Source organism: Populus alba, chromosome 7 (genome assembly GCF_005239225.2).
Source record: "Populus alba chromosome 7, ASM523922v2, whole genome shotgun sequence".
Lineage (NCBI taxonomy): Eukaryota > Viridiplantae > Streptophyta > Magnoliopsida > Malpighiales > Salicaceae > Populus > Populus alba.
In genome coordinates this window covers 5,578,444-5,597,498 of record NC_133290.1, presented here as the reverse complement: position 1 = coordinate 5,597,498, position 19,055 = coordinate 5,578,444, and the positions used below count along the sequence as shown (strand labels likewise).

The 19,055-nt window shown below is 31.3% G+C and overlaps 1 protein-coding gene and 1 pseudogene across 1 annotated transcript; both read right to left on the bottom strand.

Annotated features, from left to right (window-relative positions):
• Positions 1-93: 93 nt before the first annotated feature.
• Positions 94-4,582, bottom strand: LOC118047904 (probable disease resistance protein At5g66900; annotated as a pseudogene).
• Positions 4,583-9,538: 4,956 nt separating this feature from the next.
• On the bottom strand, positions 9,539-13,922 carry LOC118047903 (probable disease resistance protein At5g66900). The gene is given in 6 exon segments (XM_073410434.1): positions 9,539-10,476; positions 10,592-10,666; positions 10,669-10,802; positions 11,211-11,563; positions 11,955-12,358; positions 12,975-13,922. Coding segments are annotated over 6 exon segments (2,499 nt in total). The 5' UTR covers positions 13,684-13,922; the 3' UTR covers positions 9,539-9,652.
• Positions 13,923-19,055: the final 5,133 nt, after the last annotated feature.

The following is a 19,055-nucleotide window of genomic DNA, read 5'->3' as shown; positions in this document are numbered from 1 at the left end:
TGTGTTCGAAAGGATTTTTTAAAGTGTATTTGAATGGTAATTTGATAATTTTTTAAATATTTTTAAACGATTTTAATATCAATACCTTGATGCTGAGAAAACAAAAACTTGAAAGAACATTATTAATTTGTTTTTTTAATTCAAACACACTTTTCTAAAAAAAATACTGCTTTAGTTAAGTCAAGTCTACTGTCGAGGAAGGGGGGCCATGGCAGCTTGCAATAAGGAATTTCGTGGCAGCTTCCTCGTCAGAGCATCGAACTTTCAATCTGTAGATTCTTTTCAACTTTTATCGCCCGTTGGTCCACTTTGAGAATCAAATAAATTGTTTTCCTTATGTACCTTTATCGTCAGAGATGGAAGGCAGGGTTTGAAACGATTCCATGACATGGCAGTTTCTTGATCGCCTATTACTTCTTTTAGGCGGACAAGATTCTCAACTGATGATGGCAATTCACAACTTGAGCACTCTATCATGTAGAGCTTTCTCAGATCATGCAACTGACCGATCTGTTCTGGCAATTCTGTTACACTCAGACATTCGGATAAGTCAAGAATCTGCAACTTATGAAGTCTACCGATTGAGCCCGGTAACCCTGTCAATTCGATGCAGGAGTTGAGCCTTAGGACCTCCAAATCAAGTAAATTTCCCATGTCCTCTGGCAGTGCCAAAAGCTTATGACAATTTGTGATCCTGAGCTTTCTTAGCAAGACAAGATCACAGAATCCTGTTGGCAATTCCTCCAGATCATTGCAGTAGTCAATGGTGAGGTCGACTAACTTTGGGAAAGCATCCGAAATCTTGTTGGTTGATTTATTAAAAGCTTGATCAATATTGCACATAACCAAGGACATCTTTTCTAGCTTCCTCCATTTCATTGAAGTCAAGAAAAGGGATGGGATGGAAACCTTCTCCAGCCTTATTCTCTTTAGATTTGATAGAGAACCAAGAAGTGGGAAATTGCTCAATTCAGCTGGAACGAACCCATAATTGTGAAGTACTAAAACTTTTCAGCTTATTCATTCTTTCTATGAACTCAGGCCAATGAGAATTCTCTGTCTGAAATTCAGAAGTAAAACCTCAACTTCCGGCGCTTGCATGGTGGACCAACTTGATGAGAATTTTTCATCTGCAAAAAAGGTGATCAAAATACAAAAAATAATAATTAAGAATTGGTTGTGTATGTTTGATACTTGTGCGCATGCATGTGCACAGAGGCCAGGCTATCTTTGTATTAAGAAAATAATAGGGATTTATAACCTGTTGAGATAGATAAGAGTTTGGCCCTGATTGATAGCTGATCTTGTTCCATCAACCACTCAGGGATTTTATTTTCAATTATCTCCAATAATACTCGTTTCCTGTGCTCAATGCTTCTTGAGTTGCTTTCTCGGATGGCCAGCTCCCTGAGCAGGTCATGCTGCGTGACAAAATGCTCATTATAGGAGCCATCGTCTTCGTTTGCATCTTTCCTGGTGAATCACAGGAGTTGATTGCTTAGAGACTCACACTCTTGATAAGTTAGGAACTAACAGTACACAAGTTAATTGAAATGAATAACATAAGTGGAGTTCTAATGACCATCAAAAGTTGCAATCATTGCAGTTGAAGCTGGTCATCCATCAGCGAAACCGAAAAGGACAACCAATTATTTTAATCCTCCATAATCCAAGTTGGTAATGCATTTGTTCTGCTAATATTTTCCATGATTTTGTTCTTCTAATGTTTTCCAGGATAGCTCATTTTATATATAAAAGTCCATGTAGTAGTAGGATCCATATGATATTCGTAGAATCTAGGTTTGATGTGAAGATTCCACATACTATTACTAGAATAAATACCCTGGCCATGATAATGTCAATAGGGTTCATAGCTATCATACCTTGTAACAACAACTTCAATCAGATTCCTATCAGAGAGTTCGTGGAGATTGGCAATGGCGTTGTCCTCATCGAGGTTATACAATTCTGCCCACATATCAATAAGGGTAGTGGCAGGAATCCTCTGGTCTTCAGGGAATGAACCAAGGTCCATGAAACATTCCTTGGCTACTACATCATCATTGAAGGCTTCCACACTGCTTTGAAGACAATCGAGAATTTTGTCATAGTCGGAAAGAATAGATACAGCTTTAGAGCATTCCCTATGTCTCTTACGCCATTCTGCAGCGGACTTCCGGCACAAAGATTTTCCAACCACTGAAATGACTAGAGGAAATCCCCTGCACCATTTTACCATCTGCAATTCAGTGCCATGACAAAAATCAGTCATTCCGTGCAGGTTGGTGGGCAGTAACAAACTAAAAATAAAGTTCCTTTGTGTAAACACATCGATGGTTTCTTAAAGGTGTAAAATGGACGTTTTTCTTTTCTTTACTATAGTTGAAAAGTTGTAAGATATCGTCCCTGGAGTAAATTTACGGATTCAAAACACATGGTTTCAGAATTTTTATATGAAGGTCTGATATCACTTGATAAGACAACAAACAAGTAAGAACAAGTGCATGCTAATTCAGAGAGTCAAAATATTGGACACATAGTATTTGTTCACTAATTTGTATTTATGTAGAAGGTGAAAAATAAATAAAAATGAGCAAATAAGCATTAATTATTGCAGGTTGATAAATCACCTCCTCTAGAATATGGTGATCTGGAGCATATGACAGTTGATCCCGTGGTAATGCCAATTTCTGAAAAAGGGTCATGGCATCTGCAGGATTCAATGTTTTCAATTTATATGTGGATCCAAAACTTCGAAATTCATATCTTGATGTCACCAAAATCTTGTAATTTTCTATTCGGAACTTGAGCATGTCAAGAATAGATTCCGATACTGGCCAAACATCATCAAGGACCAATAATATTGGATCTGGTCCTATCTGCTGGAACAAACGTTCCAAATGGTTAGCTGCATCTTCTTCACTTCGAAAATCAGGTGACTCGATTTCTTTATGCTGGAATATCATCTTCACAATGATCATCAGGTTGCGCAGCTTTGGAACGTTGACAAAGAGGATGTTGCTCTTGAATTTATCTGAAATGTCGGAAAAGAAGAACGCTGTAATGAAATTTCTTCAGGAATTCTTATGTTTTCACATATAGCTAAATAAAAACGGATACAAGAGCCTACATGTGGAACTCCAAATTCTAATCCTCAGAAAAACTAAAAGCAAAATATGGGAATTGCTTCATTTACTCTGCCAAAGAGTTCCAAGTACAGAACCGTGTCTAAAATATCATACATTTGCTTATTTCAATCAATAAAAGCCCCACAATTCTGCAGAAACACAAGTCTCTATGTTTTTATTTCTTGAAAAATGAATAATTCAACAAGAGAATGTACATGAACCTTAATAGAGATACACATTAAACCAGAAAAACGAAAGGGAAAACAGCAGCAATTTACCTCAGATACTAACAGAACCAGGAAATGGATGTACCTGGCAATTACCCTAAAGAGAAGAAAACATAATGCAACCTTTTCGGGCACTAAAGCTCAACTTTGTTCAGATACCATATTCTGTTTGCAAATTTGTTTGCCTAAACTGACCATAGCACCTTTTATAACAGGTGTACTAACTAAAACACTCTCTGACCAAAAAGGGATACAAATAGCCGGACCAAAAATAAGCAGAAGAAGTAGAAAGACAAAAGGAGGTAGTCAAGAGAACTCTCAAGTAGTAAATGTGTACCTTTAACATCCCCTTGTTGACAAAGTGCTGTAGCCAATGTTGTCTTTCCACATCCTCCAGGAGCAGATAACACAATATGCTGTGATGTCTCGTCATTAAGCAGCTTTATCCTCAAATCACTCAATGGAATCTCCAATCCAACAGGATCCACTTTCAGTAGAGGAGGCGAGCACACACCAGCTAAAATAGTATTACTATAGCTCTTGCTTGAATCCACCCTACCACCATTGATTGACTTCCCGATTTGATCATTAGACTGTCTAACTCCAGAAGAAACACCTTTCACAGCGACCAAAATCGAATTTTGTGTATGCAAACTCTCTTTTGTATCTGCTACCACCTGAAGTTGCAAAACACTGCTAATATGATCGCGAATATCCTTCTCTAACTTGAGAAGTTTCTTGTTATAAATAGGCCTCTTCAAGTAGTTGTAATTATGGATTTTTGAGCATTTAGAGACTAAATCATTGCCTTTTGTCACTAATCCTTTGAGCCTTTCAAGTTGCTCCGGTTGATCAAGTTCTCTGTTGAAAGATTCTATTCTCTTGATATTTGGAGTCATATCATTCAACATCTCCTCTAGGCGCTTCAAGCTTGGCTCGAACTGGGAGTTGTTTTTCCGTGCTTTTAAAACCATTTTTAAGAAATCACCAAAAATGATCTCGAGACCAGCCCCAGCAACTGCTGATACAGCAATTTGACGTGCCATGGCTTTTTTTTGACAAAGAAAAACCAGCTGATTTTTGTACAACAACTAGTGAGGAACTGAAGTTAAGAGGAAAATGGTTTCTGGGCTGTTTTGGGTAGATGGAAATCTTTTCCAGGGAACTCGATTTCCTAACGTGTTTTCTTTCTTGAGAAACGAAGTAAAGCATCATTATATGCTAGTTTTCTAATTTCTTGTGTTGATGATGTGTAAAGTGTGTGCACTAGAGAGGATTGACTTTTCAACCTTAAATTATGTTTTGATTGGTGACCATAATGTAATTCTCTTATTTTAGTTGTTTCTCTGTTCCTTTATACATATATTGAAAACTAATTGATTCAAACCTCCCCTGAAGTTTTGATCAGAAGAAACTTCGTCCCTAATCTTTAAAGTTTGTGACATTGGTCCTTGACAAGCCTTCTTTCATGGTTTAATTTATGAACAAATTAAATCTCATGTGGGGACCATAAGATCGTGAGATGTGTGTCCTTTAAAGGATATTCATATGTAGATTTTAATTTATTAATAATAGAACCTGGGGGTGACATTTCATAAAGAGAAGAACACAAGGTCCAAATCAAGAATTTTAAAGGTTTCCCTTTAAGGACTGAAGTTTCCTTTTCACCGGAGTTTGAATTGACTTGAATTTTAGCTCAAAGACTTAGGATAGTGTTTTTTTAGTGCATTTATATTGTGTTCGAAAGGATTTTTTAAAGTGTATTTGAATGGTAATTTGATAATTTTTTTAAATATTTTTAAAACGATTTTAATATCAATACCTTGATGCTGAAAAAACAAAAACTTGAAAGAATATTATTAATTTTTTTTTTAATTCAAACACACTTTTCTAAAAAAAATACTGCTATTAGTTAAGTCAAGTCTACGGTCGAGGAAGGCATGGCAGCTTGCAATAAGGAATTTCGTGGCAGCTTCCTCGTCAGAGCATCGAACTTTCACTCTGTAGATTCTTTTCAACTTTTATCGCCCGTCGGTCCACTTTGAGAATCAAATAAATTGTTCAAGAAATATATGATTCTTGACTTCTAAGAAACCACGTTCACCAAAAGATGACTAATGTGGATATTTAACAAACAACTCAACAAACAAGAATAATTTTAGGGTAATTACGAGGAAGTGTAACTTAACTGATAAAATTTTAAATTTATTTTTTAAAAATTACTAGTTGAAGCCAAATCTCAAGACCATTTAAGACATACATAATTATTAATTCAGTGTCCGTTAAATTAGTTGAAATACACTAAACTAGTTTGAATATTCATTTTAATAAATAAATAAAAAAAATTCTAGGTTGTTACCTATATAGGCCTATTTTTAATTTTTTAGTGTAAATATAATTTTTTTTCCGTCAATGCTTCATATAATTATTTTGCACTTAATTGTCCAAAAAAAATCATAAAAACAAAATAAGTAGTAGCTTAAACCGTGTGACGTTGGCATTTAATAATTATCTTTTTTAATTTTCAATTATAAAAAAAATGAAATTAAAATTAGTATAAAAATCAAATTATATTAAATTAAATTAAAAAAATAAAAAAAACATAAAATATACAACAATTAAAAGATTACAACTTAATTTGATATATTTAATAAATAAAAAGATATTTTAAGTTTTTTTACAACTTTTAAAAAAGTATTTCTCGTTTTAAAAATTAAAAAAAAACACTTTTCTAAAATCTAAGCTAAATTTTTTTCTTGGATTGAAAAGTGTTTTTTATTGCCTAACTTTTCTAATGTTAAATAAAACAAAACAATTTTAAAAAAAATTAAAAAAAAATCACTTTCCAAAACATATAGATCTAAATGTTTATGGTGTTTGATTGACACTATTTTATTAGATTTTCTCCATTTTAATTTTAAATATCTCATGCAACACGTGCTTTTTCTTCAAAACTCATCCAAAAATCATTAATAAATTCATATCTCATCAATTTAAATAAACAAGTTTAGAAATTTGAATCATATGTACTGTACATATGCATTTATTTATATTAAATTCAAATAAAGACCTCAATTTATTTCATATCTCTACTTCCAAATATTTTATTGTAATTGCCAAAAGATTTAATAACTTCTTTTTTAGGTAATATATATCAAAACTTAGAGTTTAAGACTTAAATTTTGCAAGTGTTTATTTTTGTTATTATAACATTAAATAAAATAAATAATTTTTTTTCTAAATTTAGTGGAGTTTTATAATTCGAGTTATGTGTTTTGATAACTATTCATTTTTTTTATGTCCTATTTTTATAATAGCGATGCTTTTTTATCCCAATTTGAATAAATAATGAGAATGTACTTTTTTTTAAATTAAAAAATAAAACTGTAAAATTTTTAGTATATTAACTTGTTTGCTTGTTTGTGTTATGAAAAATTTTTAGCACTAAATGAAGGAATCAAGTGTCCGACTATCATTTCTCTAATTTTTTTTTTAAATATTGATCCAATAAAGTTGGAGTGAATTCTTAGTAATATCATCATGAATATTTTTAATAATTATAATAAGCCCTTACACAAGTTTGATTATATTGAAAGGATATAAAAGTGTAAGTTATTCATATTCAAACTAGTAATAAAGCATGAAAAGCTTAAGATATTTTGAAATTTTTTTTTTCTTTAGTCTCTATCTTATACAAGAAAAAATAATAATATTGATGGACTATATTTTGCCTAGCCTAAGTTTTCTATTTCAAAGATCCAAATGCAAGATTATAATGCCTTGACAAGTGGGTAGGTCCTGTCTCTATACCCAAATTCTCTAGATTTGACAAAATAATTAGCCCTTAGATAGCATAAGTCTAGCTCAAGCTTAATTACATGCCAAGTCCAAATAAACATGTGTATAGCTTGCTACCATACTCATTGATATTGGATTTGCCAATGTGCTAAGCACAAAGGGTTAAAGACCTATAAATCATTACAAGCCTCATTTTGGGTCGTAAGACTCTATTTATTTATTCTTATGACTTTTAATATAAAGTGTTAATGTTAGAGATATTTATATTGTTAATATATGTGTAAGAGATATTTGTCTCTTATTAATATTTTTATAAGAGATATTTTATATCATTAATGCTATTCATGGCAAAATTACATTTCAGCCCCTCCACTCAAACTAAAAAAATAAGATTCACAAACTATAAATATCTCATGAATTATGTTTACAGTTTCTATTCTCTAAACAATAATATTTTAAATCTTAAATATTTATTATATCAAAACAAAACAAAAAATATTTGTTCTTGAAATTTAATGTTTATTTTCTTATTTATTGTAATTGTTTTCTTAAAAGTTATCGATTGTTTCAAACACCATTAAAAATATAATCAGTATATTCCAAACTCAAATATAAGGAAGATACTATTACGTTCCGTGGTATATGGTTAATTAAGAACAAAATACATGGACAATTCTTAAATTTTTAATTTATACAAAAAAAAAAAAAAACCCTAGAGGAATTAAATACTATTCATGACATGAGTGTGTATGAAGGATCTCCGTTTTTTCGGTAACCTTTTGCTGCACCTAAAATCACTCTTAGTTTTCAAAATTGACAGCATCATGAGGTCTTCGATTTCTCTGTTTTTAAAAAATATTAATCCAATAAAGTTTAAAGTGTGATTTCTTAGTAATATCATTATGAATATTTTTAATAATTATAATAAGCTCTTCACAATTTGATTATATTGAAAGGATATAAGAGTGTAAGTGATATATATTCAGACTAGTAAAAAATTATGAAAAGCTTAAGAATCTTTTGAAATTCTTTTTTCTTTAGTCTTCTATCTTGTATAAGAAAATAATAATATTGATGATTTAATATTTTGACAACTTTATAAAATATAAATTTGAGTCTAAGTTTCTATTTAAAAAATCCAAATGCAAGATAATAATGCCTTGATAAGTGGTCTCATGTCTATACCCAACATTTTAGATTTGACAAAATACTTAGTTTAGATGGCATGGTTAATCAAGTTTAGTTAAATGTCAAGGCCTAATCAGCATGTGTATAGCTTGTTACATATCCATTAATCATGGATTTAGCAGTGTGCTAAGCATTAAAAGGCTAAAAGTTTATAAATCATTATAGACCTTCATGTTGGGTTATAGATTCTATTTGTTTATCTTATGACTTTTAACATAAACTATTAAAGTTAGAGATATTTATCTATTATTGTTAATGTATGTGTAAGAGATATTTGTCTCTTATTAATGTTTGTGTAAGAAATATTTATTCATTATTAATACTATCATGATAAAATTACATTTCAACAGCTTCACTACTTACTAAAAAATAAGATTATAGATTATAGATATCTCATGAATCATCAGGTAAGAGGTTAACAATTTCTATTCTTTAGATAATAATACTTTGAATCATACTTTTGAATCACAGAGCATTTTAATACCAAAACAAGAAAAAAAATACTTTGCTTATAATGTATTCTATGTTTATGCTAATTATATATTGTAATATTCCAAACACAAAATACCTAATGGCTATGCAATTTAGCCATTACCATACGTTTAGTGCTGTAGTTGTTGTGGGTTTTTTTTTTTTTTAAGTGAAAGATCATAAAGGGACTAGGGTTTTGGCATTAGAATACACCCACCCACCCCTACCATTCCATGGCTGTAGTTAGCAAGCTAATCTGTATCTGTAGAATTCAAATCTTCCAGTCTCTAAAAAAGACATTTCAAAGCTAGAACATGAGAGCTTTTATATATATATATAAACACACTAGACGACCTTTTTATTTATTTTACTTCATCATTTCAAATAAGCTCGTCCAAATGGATTCTATGATAATCCTCAAACCAAAAATCCATCAAATCTAGTCAAATATTGCAGCTCTTAGAAATTGCTGGCAAGCTGCCTTTTGGTTTATGGAGGAAACATCTTTTTGCAAGGAAAAATGGATTGACGCTGTTGGAGTTCGAATCTCCACCATCCTCATTTATTTGATAAAATTATGTGGGTCTGTGCAAGTTTCAAGCCCAAAAACTTGTGTGTTAGAAAATAATATAAATCATATCTTGGGGTCTCACCTAAGAGTTTAAAGGTTGAATGGTTCTTTGACAGACGCCATTATATATGATTTTTAAAGAGGGCTACTAACAATTTACATAATCACACCTTCTTTCTATGCATTAAAGGAAAGCACAATGACATCATTACAAATTAAAGGCTCGTCAGAATTCTTGGAGAATAATCATTATCAGAAAACAGCAATGGCTACCCAAGCCAGTTCAAGTTGTTTTCCTTATGTACCTTTATCGTCAGAGATGGAAGGCAGGGTTTGAAACGATTCCATGACATGGCAGTTTCTTGATCGCCTATAACTTCTTTTAGGCGGAAAAGATTCTCAACTGATGATGGCAATTCACAACTTGAGCACTCTATCATGTAGAGCTTTCTCAGATCATGCAACTGACCGATCTGTTCTGGCAATTCTGTTACACTGAGACATTCGGATAAGTCAAGAATCTGTAACTTATGAAGTCTACCGACTGAGCCCGGTAACCCTGTCAATTCGATGCAGGAGTTGAGCCTCAGGACCTCCAAATCAAGTAAATTTCCCATGTCCTCTGGCAGTGCCAAAAGCTTATGACAATTTGTGATACTGAGCTTTCTTAAAAAGACAAGATCGCTGAATCCTGTTGGCAATTCCTCCAGATCATTGCAGTAGTCAATGGTGAGGTCGACTAACTTTGGGAATGCATCCGAAATCTTGTTGGTGGATTTATTAAAAGCTTGATCAAGATTGCACATAACCAAGGACATCTTTTCTAGCTTCCTCCATTTCACTGAAGTCAAGAACAGGGATGGGATGGAAACCTTCTCCAGCCTTATTCTCTTTAGATTTGATAAAGAACCAAGAAGTGGGAAATTGCTCAATTCAGCTGGAACGAACCCATAATTGTGAAGTACTAAAACTTTTAGCTTATTCATTCTTTCTATGAACTCAGGCAATGAGAATTTCTCTGTCCGAAAATTCAGAAGTAAAACCTCAACTTCCGGCGCTTGCATGGTGGACCAACTTGATGAGAATTTTTCATCTGCAAACAAGGTGATGAAAATACAAAAAAAAATTAAAAATTGGTTGTGTATGTTCGATGCGTGTGCACAGAGGCCAGGCTCTCTTTGTATTAAGAAAATATAGCGATTAATAACCTGTTGAGATAGATAAGAGTTTGGCCCTGATTGATAGCTGATCTTGTTCCATCAACCACTCAGGGATTTTATTTCAATTATCTCCAATAATACTCGTTTCCTGTGCTCAATGTTTCCTGAGTTGCTTCCACGGATGGCCAGCTCCCTGAGGAGGTCATGCTGCGTGACAAAATGCTCATTATAGGAGCCATCGTCTTCGTTTGCATCTTTCCTGCTGAATCACAGGAGTTGATTGCTTAGAGACTCACACTCTTGACAAGTTAGCTACTAATAGCACACAAGTTAATTGAAATGAATAACATAAGTGGAGTTCTAATGACCATCAAAAGTTGCAATCATAGCAGTTGAAGCTGGTCATCCATCAGCGAAACCCAAAAAGATAACCAATTATTTTAACCCCCCATAAACCAGTTGGTAATGGTTTTGTTCTTCTAATATTTTCCATGATTTGTTCTTCTAATATTTTCCAGGATAGCTCATTTTATATATAAAAGTCCATGTAGTAGTAGGATCCATATGATATTCGTAGAATCTAGGTTTGATGTGAAGATTCCACATACTATTACTAGAATAAATACCCTGGCCATGATAATGTCAACAGGGTTCATAGCTATCATACCTTGTAACTACAACTTCAATCAGATTCCTATCAGAGAGTTCGTGGAGATTGGCAATGGCGTTGTCCTCATCTAGGTTATACAATTCTGCCCACATATCAATAAGGGTAGTGGCAGGAATCCTCTGGTCTTCAGGTAATGAACCAAGGTCCATGAAACATTCCTTGGCTGCTACATCATCATTGAAGGCTTCCACACTGCTTTGAAGACAATTGAAAATTTTATTGTCAGAAAGAATAGAAGCAGGTTTAGAGCGTTCCCTAAGTCTCTTACGCCATTCTGCAGCGGACTTCCGGCAGAAAGATTTTCCAACCACTGAAATGACTAGAGGAAATCCCCTGCACCATTTTACCATCTGCAATTCAGTGCCATGACAAAAATCAGTCATTCCGTGCAGGTTGGTGGGCAGTAACAAACTAAAAATAAAGTTCCATTGTGTAAACACATCGATGGTTTCTTAAAGGTGTAAAATGGACGTTTTTCTTTTCTTTTCTATAGTTGCAAAATTGTAAGATATCATCCCTGGAGTAAATTTACGGATTCAAAACACATGGTTTCGGAATTTTTATTTGAAGTTCTGATAGCACTTGATAAGACAACAAACAAGTAAGCACAAGTGCATGCTAAATCTGAGAGTCATAATATTGGACAGAGAATATTTGTTCACTAATTTGTATTTATGTAGAAGGTGAAAACCAAATAAAAATGAGCAAATAAGCATTAATAATTGCAGGTTGATAAATCACCTCCTCTAGAATTTCCTGATCTGGAGCATATGACGGCTGATCCAATGGAAATGCCAATTTCTGAAAAAGGGTCATGGCATCTGCAAGATTCAATGTTTTCAATTTATATGTGGATCCAAAACTTGGAAATTCATATCTTGATGTCACCAAAATTTTGTAATTTTCTATTCGGAATTTGAGCTTGTCAAGAATAGATTGCGATACGGGCCAAACATCATCAAGGACCAATAATATTGGATCTGGTCCTGTCTGCTGGAACAAACGTTCCAAATGGTTAGCTGCATCTTCTTCACTTCGAAAATCAGGTAACTCGATTTCTTTATGCTGGAATATCATCTTCACAATGACCATCAGGTTGCGCAGCTTTGGAACGTTGACAAAGAAGATGTTGCTCTTGAATTTATCTGAAATGTCGGGAAAGAAGAACGCAGTAATGAAATTTCTTCAGGAATTCTTATGTTTTCACACATGTGGAACTCCAAATTCTAATCCTCAGAAAAACTAAAAGCAAAATATGGGAATTGCTTCATTTACTCTGACAAAGAGTTCCAAGTAACGAACCGTGTCTAAAATATCATACATTTGCTTATTTCAATTAATAAAAGCCCCACAATTCTGCAGAAACACAAGTCTGTATGTTTTTATTTCTTGAAAAATGAATAATTCAACAAGAGAATGTACATGAACCTTAGTAGAGAGACACATTAAACCAGAAAAACGAAAGGGAAAACAGCAGCAATTTACCTCAGATACTAACAGAACCAGGAAAAGGATGTACCTGGCAATTACCCTGAAGAGAAGAAAACATAATGAAACCTTTTCGGGCACTAAAGCTCAACTTTGTTCAGATACCCTATTCTGTTTGCAAATTTGTTTGCCTAAAATGACCATAGCACCTTTATAACTAAAACACTCTCTCACCAGAAAAAAGGGATACAAATAGCCGGACCAAAAATAAGCAGAAGAAGTAGAAAGACAAAAGGAGGTAGTCAAAAGAACTCTCAAGTAGTAAATGTGTACCTTTAACATCCCCTTGTTGACAAAGTGCTGTAGCCAATGTTGTCTTTCCACATCCTCCAGGAGCAGATAACACTATATGCTGTGATGTCTCGTCATTAAGCAGCTTTATCCTCATCTCACTCAATGGAATCTCCAATCCAACAGGATCCACTTTCAGTAGAGGAGGCGAGCACACACCTGCTAAAATAGTATTACTATAGCTCTTGCTTGAATCCACCCTACCACCATTGATTGACTTCCCGATTTGATCATTTAACTGTCTTACTCCAGAAGAAACACCTTCCACAGCGACCAAAGTCGAATTTTGTGTATGCAAAATCTCTTTTGTATCTGCTATTCCCTGAAGTTGCAAAACACTGCTAATACGATCGCGAATATCCTTCCCTAACTTGAGAAGTTTCTTGTTATAAAGAGGCCTCTTAGAATAGTTGTATTTATGGATTTTTGAGCATTTAGAGACTAAATCATTGCCTTTTTTCATTAATCCTTTGAGCCCTTCAAGTTGCTTTGGTTGATCAAGCTCTCTGTTGAAAGACTCTATTCTCTTGATACTTGGAGCCATTTCTTCTAACATATCCGCTAGGCGCTTCAAGCTTGGCTTGAACTGGGAGTTGTTTTTCAGTGCTTCTAAAACCACCTTTATGAAATCACCAAAAATCATCTGGAAACCAGCCCCAGCAACTGCTGATATCACAACTTGACCTGCCATGGCTTCTTTTTCACAAAGAAAAACCAGCTGATTTTTGTATAAAAACTAGTGAGGAACTGAAGTTAAGAGGAAAATGGTTTCTGGGCTGTTTTGGGTAGATGGAAATCTTTTCCGGGGAACTCGATTTCCTATCGTGTTTTCTTTCTTGAGAAACGAAGTAAAGCATCATTATATGCTAGTTTTCTAATTTCCTGTGTTGATGATGTGTAAAGTGTGTGGACTTGAGAGGATTGACTTTTCAACCTTAAATTATTTTTTGATTGGTGACCATAATGTAATTCTCTTATTTTAGTTGTTTCTCTGTTCCTTTATACATATATTGAAAACTAATTGATTCAAACCTCCCCTGAAGTTTTGATCAAAAGAAACTTCGTCCCTAATCTTTAAAGTTTGTGACATTGGTCCTTGACAGCCCTTCTTTCATGGTTTAATTTATTAACAAATTAAATCTCATGTGGGGACCCATAAGATCGTGAGATGTGTAGATTTTAATTTATTAATACATAGAACCTGGGGGTGACATTTCATAAAGAGAATAAGACAAGGTCCAAATCAAGAATTTTAAAGGCTCAAGGGCTGAGTTTCCTTTCACCGGAGTTGAAGACCTGAAGGATTCCGTTAGCTCAAAGACTTAGGATAGTGTTTTTTTAGTGCATTTATATATATTTTTTAATTCAATAAACTTTTGTAAAAAAAATACTGCTACAGTTAAGTCAAGTCAACTGTCGAGGCATCTTTCCAACTTTTATTGCCCGCCAGAGCAGCTTGCAATGAGGAATTTCATGGCAGCTTCCTCGTCAGAGCATCGAACTTTCACTCTCTAGACTCTATCCAACTTTTATTGCCCGTTGGTCCACTTTGAGAATAAATAAATTCTTCAAGATTGGAGGGCAAATAAATAAATAAATTAATAAAATGACTAATTTGGATCTTTGTCAAACAACTCAACAAACAAGAACAATTTATAAGAACAAAATAAGTAGTAGGTTAAACCGTGTAACGTTGGCATTTTTTATTGACAACTTTGATAATTATCTTTTCTAATTTCAATTATAAAAAATTAACCAGGATTAAAGTTGATATAAAACTCAAATTATATTAAATTAAATTTTAAAAAATAAAATTAAAAAATAAACATAAAATATACAACAATTAAAAAATTATAACTTAATTTGATATATTTAATAAATAAAAAGATATTTTTTAAGTGTTTTACAACTTCTATTTTAGTATTATTACATGAAAAAGCAAGTAAATTTTTTTTTTATTAAAAAGTATTTTTTATTAATTAACTTTTTTAATGTTAAATAAATATAAAATAATTTTAAAAAATAGTTTTTAAAAAACCACGAAATATACATGGCCTAAATGTTTAAGGTGTTTGATTGACACTGTTTTATTAGATTTTCTCCATTTTAATCTTTAAATATCCCATGCAACACGTGCGTTTTCTTTTAAAACTCATCCTAAAATCATTAATAAATCCATATCTCATCAATTTAATAAACAAGTTTAGAAATTTGAATCATATATATTGTATAATAGATTCATTTATTTATATTAAATTCAAATAAAGACCTTAACTTACTCATATCTCTGCTTCAAAATATTGTATTGTAATCACCTTAAGATTAAAAACTTTTTTTGAAGTTATATATATATATATATATATATATATATATATATATATTAAAACTTAGATTTTAAGAAGTATTCCTTAAAGATATGAAAACTTAACTTAACTATTTGATTAATACTTAATTATACAAGTGTTTATTTTTATTATCATGCTATTAAATAAAAATAAATAATTTTTTTTTCTAAATCTAATGGGGTCTATAATCCGGGTTATGAGTTTTAGTAACTATTTTGTATCTTTTATGTTCTATTTTATAATAATTCCAATTTGAATAAATAATGAGAATGCACTTTTTTTTAATTAAAAAAATAAAATTGTACATTATAACTATGCAAGTATTTTTTGAAGATTGCAATGGCAAAAAACATTATAGCATCATAGAAGATAGTTAAATTTTTAGTATATTAACTTGTTTGTGTTATGATAAAATTTTAGGACTAAACTATAGTTATATATATCATTTCTCTATTTTTTGAAAAATATTGATCCAATAAAGTTGAAGAGTGATTTCTTAGTAATATCATTGTGAATATTTTTAATAATTATAATAAGCTCTTCACAATTTTGATTATATTGAAAGGATAAAAAGTGTAAGTAATTCATATTCAAATTAGTAATAAAATATGAAAAGCTTAAGATATTTTGAATTTTTTTTTTCTTTAGTCTCTATCTTGTACAAGAAAAATAATAATATTGATGGATTTATATTTTTCTGAGCCTAAATTTCTATTTCAAAGATTCAAATGTAATATGATAATGCCTTTACAAGTGAGCAGGTCTCACATCTATATCCAACATCTCTAGATTTGACAAAATACTTAGCCCAGATGGCATAGGTCCAGCTCAAGCATAGTTACGTGCCAAACTCAAATGGACATGTGTAAAACTTGCTATCATATCCATTGATCATGGGTTTAGCAGTGTGCTGAGCATAAAGGGCTAAAGGCTTATATAACATTATAGGCCTCATTTTAGATTATAAGATTCTATTTGCTTATTCTTATGACTTTTAACATAAAGTGTTAAAGTTAGAGATATTTATCTATTGTTAATGTATGTTTAAGAGATATTTATCTCTTATTAATGTTTGTGTAATATATATTTATCTATCATTTATGCTATCAGGGTAAAATTACATTCCAGTCCCTCCACTCAAATTAAAGACTAAGATTCATAAGCTATAAATATCTCATGAATCATTAAGTAAGGGGTTGACAGTTTTTATTCTCTAGACAATAATACTTTTAAATCCCATAGTGTTTATTATACCAAAACAAGAACAAAAACACTTGTTCTTGGAATTTAATGTTTATTCTCTTATTTATTGTAATTGTTTTGTAAAGTTATTGATTTTATTATTTGAGGGTCTCAAACACTATTAAAAATACAAGATAATATAATCTAGTATTCCAAACACAAAATACAAGGAGGACATTATTACATGGTGTTATATGGTTACTTAAGAATAAAATACATATATAATTTTTAAATTTCTAATTTACACAAAAGAAAACATAGATATTACTCCTAGATATTACTCATGTCATGAGTGGGAAGGATCTCATTTTTCTTTGTTAGCAACCTTTTGCTACATCTAAGAGGATTTTTCTTTGTTAGCAACTTTTGACTATAATTAAGGGTACTTGAGAGTGTAGTATCGATTACTTTACAAAGTGTTTTTCATTCTAAAATATAATAAAATAATATATATTTTTTATTTTTTAAAAAATTATTTTTAACATAGAATATCAAAAACATATTAATTTGAAGAAAAAAAAATAAAAAAAACATTAATTTGAAGAAAAAAAATAAAAAAATTTTAATTTTTTTCAAAACATTTCAAAACCACAATACCAAACAACCTTAATTTTCAAAACCTGACAGCATCTTGAGGTCTTCGATTTCATTCCTTCGACATTAAGAAAATTAAAAAACACCAAGCAACTCTCACGAGACCAGACTTGAATCCTTTTCCTGCAACGTTCCTTTGGCCCCACAAGACTCACTGAGTTGAAAATTTTGCTATCTTCAGCAGCAACTTGATTTGCCTTTTCTTGTTTGTTAATTTATCAAAGAATGTAGGCCAACATACGAAAGTTTGCCTCAGGACATGGAAAGTACCCCACAAAAGTATGAACCTTCCATCTCTCTTCCCTTTCTTCCTGAGAAATTTCCAAGCAGTCTCAGCAGAAAAAACTCCCAGGAGATGTCAAATTCCAGGAGATAGATAATGCGCACACATTCACTTCGATTAGATTTTATTTTAATAGATCTAGACCTTAACATCCATTTCTTGATTGCACTTAAATCACAGCAAATTTGGTGATGTCAGCGTGGGTTTTTTGGGCTGACTATGGTGCTGGTCGACGCTGGCGGTGGCCGGCCCGTGGGTTGATGGCATCGGTAAATTGACCCTTTGTTTTTTTACTTTATATATATATATATATATCCTCATTCATGAAAAATATAATTACAGATATTTTAGTCTATCTAAGTAATAAAAATACACTATTGAGTAAGATTGACACAATATGGACTGAATATAATACTATTCCTTTAATGAAATCTTATATTCAAAAACTATTTTTAGTATCAAGAACTAATTTTTTAATAGAATTTAATCTTTAAAAGTAGTATAAAAATAAATTAGAGACCAACTTTTCTAATTTAATACACTAAATAAGATTTATTTAATGTTAAAATACCCTTCTACCCATATATATATTATCACTCTTTCTCTCATGTCAAGAGTAAATATGCATTTTCATTAAATCCTCAACCACAACACTATCACTAAAAGAGTCTTCTCTTCTGTCATATTATTTGATCTCAATAAGAAAATAATATCTTATTGAAAGGTATTAGGATTTGAATTTTTAAGTAATTTTGCAGTGATGATAGTATATAAAAAATAAAATGAATTGAATTAAGTGATAGAATGTCTCTTTTAAATATGCAAACTTAATTTATTTATTAATTAAATTAAAATTTAATATTATAACTAAATTAATTATAAAAGTAGTGATATTTTCATTCCATGAATTATTATTTTAACATCATATTTATTACAAAGTTTATTGGTAGACTATATTATCCTTATCTTTCATATAAATACGGAGTGCATTATTTTCACCAAATCAATTATCTTTGAAAAATAATTTTTTTAATCACTAAACATCATAATTACTGTAAATAAAAAACAAGTGTATAAAAATTTAATTTTCAAAAAATCTCAATTTATTCAATTATATTTTTTGAAAGAAATATTTTATTGGAAAATAATATTTAAAAACACAAAGAATGCTTTTATGAAAAACAAATATAGTATGACCAAAAAAACGTTTTGTTCAAAGAAATTGAATTTCATGATAGGAAATGATTATAAAAAGGTAAAAATGTGAATATCTTTCGACTTTTATCTATTAAATATATAGATGTAAACACAAGAAAACATTTATTATCATCATTTGTGAATAATATAACTAAGAGTATTTTCTTCATATCTTATTTTATTAATTAAAGAGAGATCATGAGATGGGACTAGCAAAGTATGAAGGGGGAATTACAATATCTAGTTGTTACTTGGATAATCGGCTCATACTGCATTGTGGGTCAGATCATTTTTTTATATAAACAATTATCTAAGTATTAATAACATGTTTTATAATAAAAAAATCATGAACTCAAAACATGATGCATATTGAATGATATTTTTTTTTAATTTAATACAATG